The sequence below is a fragment of the Panthera uncia genome, chromosome X (genome assembly GCF_023721935.1).
Source record: "Panthera uncia isolate 11264 chromosome X, Puncia_PCG_1.0, whole genome shotgun sequence".
Lineage (NCBI taxonomy): Eukaryota > Metazoa > Chordata > Mammalia > Carnivora > Felidae > Panthera > Panthera uncia.
In genome coordinates, this window is record NC_064817.1 from 913,812 (window position 1) to 919,273 (window position 5,462).

Consider the following 5,462-nt stretch of genomic DNA (forward strand, 5'->3'; position numbering starts at 1 on the left):
AGTGTTAACACAACCTTCGTACAGGGAGAGTTAACACAACAACCTTAGTACAGGGGGAGTTAAGACAACCTTCGTACAGGACTAGTTAACACAACCTTAGTAGAATACCAAGTAATGAAAGGGTGACAACAGGTGATACAATCTTAAATAAGAGGCGGTGTGACTATAACAGAGCACTAACCGTACAAAGTCGCGCAGATTTAGTATGATTTTAACGGGATTTTATAGATAGAGCTTGTCGATAAATGGATAGAACTTTACCCCCAGGAGCCTCTTGGCAGTGTCTGGGCACGTTTTTGATTGTCACAGCCGGGATGGGGGCGCCCCTGGCCTGTGGCAGGTGGAGACCAGAGACGTTGCTCATCGCCCTACGGTGCACAGCACGCCCGGTCCCAGAGGGTCTTCGCCCCCGATGTCCGCCGTGCTGAGGCCCGGAAGCCCTGGCTTCACGCATAACGGTTGGTAGGACCCTCATCACAGGGTACGAGGTAACACAGCATGACGACAGGCCCCCGGTCCCCTCGGCCGCGGGCCTCTTTGGGGCTGTGCAGTGAGCTCAGTGCGGGAGGAAACTGTAGCCTCGTCGCTCGACTTGGACGCAGGCGGACCTACCGCTATTCGCGTCCTGGCACGTGTGGAGCCGGCGCTCGTCATCCGTGTGCGGTGACCATGCTGTGGGTGGCGCCTGTCTCCAAGGGCCATGTGCCCGCGTGGGACGTGAGTGGCCACTGTCAGCGAGGTCGCCCCGGCCCTGCACCCATGCGAGACACTGTGCAAGAGGGAAAGCACAACGCGGCGATGATTTGCCGGTTCCTGGAAGACTTTGCGCATCACTTGCAGGCACGAGCTGTGAAGGTCCCCAGACGGAGCCGTGGGCACAACACAAGCGACAGGGGTCGCGGCCCTGAGGCCCCCTTGCAGGGAAGGTCGCTGCTGAGAGTCGGGACGCAAAGGGTGAAGCTTCCTTCTGACGCTGTGTCTTTGCCAGGACGGGTCCCAGGCTGTTTCTTTGTGGGGCGATGCTGTTCCGGGCCCGACGGCGGGGCAGGCGGGGGGCGGTTTATTGAGCATCTTGTGGAGCCAGACGGGGTGGGGTGGGGGGGGGGGGACGGCGGGAGGCGGTACCCCAGAGCCGCTCGGGCGCCCCCTTGCGGGCTGCCCAGCCGCTGGAGGGGCTCGTCGCGCCCTGCTTGCTCCGGGCCGCCCTCCGCCCAGCCCTGGCCCTCACCCGCCCTGAGGACCAGCCCGTCCGCTGGATGGCGACACCCTGGACAGCTGGTCGACCCCACAGCGCCCCCCCCCCCCCCCCCAGCGGCACGAACAGGTGCTCCCCGAGTGCACAGTGGAAGCGTGTTCGTATTTGGTTTGGTTTGGTTTCGTTTTCTGTTTTATCTTGTTTTATTCTATTTCACTTTACTTTATCTTATTTTGTTTTATTTTATTTTATTTTTTGTTTTATTTTATTTTTTGTTTTATTTTACTTTATTTTTTGTTTTATTTTGTTTTATCTTTTGTTTTATATTGTTTTATTTCCTTTTGTTTTATTTTATTTTTTGTTTTATTTCGTTTTGTTTTGTTTTATTTTCTTTTGTTTTATTTTATTTTTTGTTTTATTTTATTTTGTTTTGTTTCATTTTATTTTGTTTTATTTTATTTTGTTTCGTTTTGCTATGTTTCATTTTGTTTTATTTTATTTTATTTCATTTCATTTCATTTCATTACATTTTAGTTTATGTTATTTTGTTTCATTTTGTTTTGTTTATTTCATTTCATTTCATTTTACTTTATTTCATTTCCTTGTATTTTGTTTTGTTTTATTTTATTTCATTTATATTATTTTATTATATTTCATTTCATTATATTTTATGTTATTTTGTTTTGTTTTGTTATGTTTTATTTTATTTTATTTATTTTATTATATTTCCTTTCATTATATTTTATTTTGTTTTGTTTTGCTTTGTTTTATTTTATTTCATTACATTTCATTTTATTTTATTTCATTTTATTCTATTCTATTTTACTTTATTTTGTTTTGTTTTGTTTTATTTCGTTCCATTTTATTTTATTTTGTTTTCTTATGTTTTATTTTATTTATTTTATTTTATTACACTTTAGTTCATTTTATTTTATTTTATTTTATTTATTTATTTTATTTTATTCTAATTTATTTTTCCTGTTCCTTATTTTGTATTTAAATTTAACTTAATTTTTTCTTTTCCTTATTTCATCTTACTTTATTTTATATTTTAATGAGTTTTATTTATTTATTTTTAATTTTTTTTAATGTTTATTTATTTTTGAGACAGAGTGCGAGTCAGGGAGGGGCAGAGAGACAGGGAGACGCAGAATCTGAAGCAGGTTCCAAGCTCTGAGCTGTCAGCACAGAGCCCGACGTGGGGCTTGAACTCACGAACCGCGAGATTGTGACCTGAGCCAAAGTTGGACGCTTAACCGACTGAGCCACCCAGGCGCCTCTTTTTTTTTAATTAAAAAAATTAAAAAAAAAAATTTTTTTTAACGTTTATTTATTTTTGACACAGAGAGAGAGAGAGAGCATGAACAGGGGAGGAGCAGAGAGAGAGGGAGACACAGAATCTGAAACAGGCTCCAGGCTCTGAGCTGTCAGCTCAGAGCCCGACGCGGGGCTCAAACTCATGGACCGTGAGATCATGACCTGAGCCGAAGTCGGATGCTTAACCGACCAAGCCACCCAGGCGCCCCTAAAAAAATTTTTAATGTTTATTTATTTTTGAGACAGAGGGAGACAAAGCCTGAGTGTAATTTTTTATTTTATTTATTTGTTTCATGTACTAGATTCTGTTCTGTTTAAAATACTTATTTATTCAAATTTTATTTATTTTATTTGTTTTATGTACTCTACTCAAATATTTAAATACCTTAGTATTTAAAATATTAATTTAACATATTCAAACATTTGTTTAAGTTCTGTTTAAACACTTTTTTGTTTTCAATTTAAAAAATTAACTGGAGGTTTCGATTTAAAATTTAATTTGACAATGTTATTGTTTTTATTTAAAAATTTTTTTTTAATTTTTAATTTTTTTGAAAATGTTATTGTTTTAAAATAGAAATACCACAAAGTTCACTGTTTTAATTGTTTTGCATGCACAGATCAGTGGCTCTGAGCCCATTCACTGTTTTGCACTTATCATCACCATCATCTCCAGAACTTTCCATCTTCCCAAACTGAAGCTGTGTCCCCATGAACCACTGACTCCCCGTCCCCGTCCCAGCCCCTGTCTCCACCATCTACTCTCTGTCTCTGCGGATGTGTCTTGTTTAGAGACGCCATATACGTGGGATCACACAGGATCTGTCCTTCTGTGTCTGGCTTGTGTCACTGAGCCTCACGTCCCCAAAGTCCACCCACGTTGTAGCAGGTGCAGAACGTCCTTCCTTTTCAAGCCTGCATAACAGTCCACTGTGTGCATGGACCACAGTCTGCTCATCCTTCCATCCATCCGTGGACACTTGGTTCTTCCACATCTTGGCTCCCGTGGATAACGCTCCGGTGAGCACAGATCCACAAGTGTCTTTTCCAAGGTCCACTTACAATTCCTTGGAGTCCACACGCAGAAGCAGAACTCCTGGTTTCCACAACCATTGTGTCTGAGTTTTTAAGGAACGGCCATAGCGTTTTCCATGGCAGCACTGTGTCCTCTGAAATCACATCCCTGCCTCCCCACGCTTCTGTGAGTGTGGTCCCCAGGACGCTCGCTCACCGCTGGCCCCTTGCTTCCGAGGTTCTGTTTGCCGCCTGTGAGCTGGGTGTGTTTGACCTTCTCTCCGAGGCCCCGGAGCCCCTGGGCTCAGAGGCAGTGGCTGTGCGTCTGGGCACCAGCTCCCATGGGACACAGCTCCTGCTGGACACCTGTGTGTCCCTGAAGCTGCTTCAGGTGCAGACGAGCAGAGGAAAAGGTAAGCCGGCTTGGCATTTCAATACATACACGGCACAATTTTCCCGTGAGGAACCAGAGAATAAGTATTTCCAGCCGTGTAGGACATGTTGAAGCAGCTTTGGGCTCAAGGAGGCTTTATGTAAATGAGTGGGCGTGCCTGGGTTTCAATAAAACTTTATTTACACACACAAGCAGTGGGCCACATTTACTGCCCAGGCTGTACTTTGCTGACCGCATTCTAGGGGTCTCCAGGGGCTGGTGCATGCATTGCTACCCTCACGAGTTATCCAGTGAGCAAGTGAAAAATGGGGGGAAATCGCCCACAAGGGAGTAATTCTCAATCGAACTATATCTATCCCGTTAAAGAGTTGCCATTCGATATGACATTATATCCTTATTTTGGTGTTGAGATGGCTTCTCTCTTATGAAATGTGGTGATGGTGGGTTCTGTTTTGCTTTTAATGTCCTTACTTGGCAAAGTTCAAGATTTTAGCTGTATGTTGCTCGTTCTGTCCATTTTTAGGATGCTAGATTCGTGAACCTTGGTTCCCAGGACAGGAGAGAAGGACGCACGCTCAGGGATTGGCACTTTACAGACGTGCAGGGAGGGGGTAGCTCGCAGCCGGGACTTGTCTCAAGGCTGCACGGTGGCCTCTGGGCACATGACATTGACTTAGAATCCAACCTATTCTTTGTGTTTCTTTGCAGCTTTATATCAAAACACAGAGCTCTCCAGCACCTACCTGGTCAGGGCCAGTCCCAAGTACCAGGGCAACATGCTTCTGTACCTGGCCAGGACGACGTACCTGTGCTGGGGCCACCTGGCCCAGGCCGTGAGGTGGGTGAGGGGTCGGCGGCATGGACGGGGCCCCAGGGTTCCCTGCAGGCTGGTTTCAGGGCATCTGTGCAGTTGAACTGCCAGGTTTCCCTTAGAATCAAATGCAACCCTGCTGGGTCTGGGGTCCAGAGCAGGTGTGAGAAACCCCCTGGTCCTAACCGACGTAATTCACGTAGTGCTAATCTGTCCTGATGACAAGTCCTTGACCTTCAGTGGTGCCCAGGGAAAGGGCCTTGGGCTGAGGAAGCAAAGTGGGGAAGGGGGTGTACAATAAGATACTGCTCCCACAACTATTCTTGGGGTTGGCACTGGGGGCGTCTGTGGCTGGACCAGAGTCTGAGGTGGGGCGTCCTGGGCTGTGCAGGGAGTTGAGCAGTGTCCCTGGTCTTCTCCCACCATGTGTTGGTACAATCATTCCAATTATGATAATAAAAAAAATGTCCCGACATTTCAAGTGCCTCTTGGGGACAGAATCACCTGCAAGTGGAAACTGCTGAAATAGACAGATGGGTGGGTAGGTGGGTAGATAATAGATACATAGATGGGTGGATGGATAGCTAGATACATCAATATGATGGATCATGGATAGATATAGGGATGTATAGATAGATAGATAGATAGATATGATGTATGGGTGGATGGATGGATAGATAGATAGATAGATAGATAGACAGACATGATGGATGGATGGGTAGAAGGATGGA

General features: G+C 45.1%; 1 protein-coding gene across 2 annotated transcripts in view; it reads left to right on the forward strand.

Annotated features, from left to right (window-relative positions):
• Positions 1 to 5,462, forward strand: part of ASMT (acetylserotonin O-methyltransferase) — an 11,869-nt gene that overhangs the window by 2,276 nt on the left and 4,131 nt on the right. For both annotated transcript variants that reach the window (XM_049643330.1, XM_049643331.1), the window contains exons 2-3: positions 3,765 to 3,939; positions 4,629 to 4,758. In XM_049643330.1, coding sequence (XP_049499287.1) covers positions 3,765 to 3,939; positions 4,629 to 4,758 — 305 coding nt within the window. The remainder of the gene's footprint in view (positions 1 to 3,764; positions 3,940 to 4,628; positions 4,759 to 5,462) is intronic.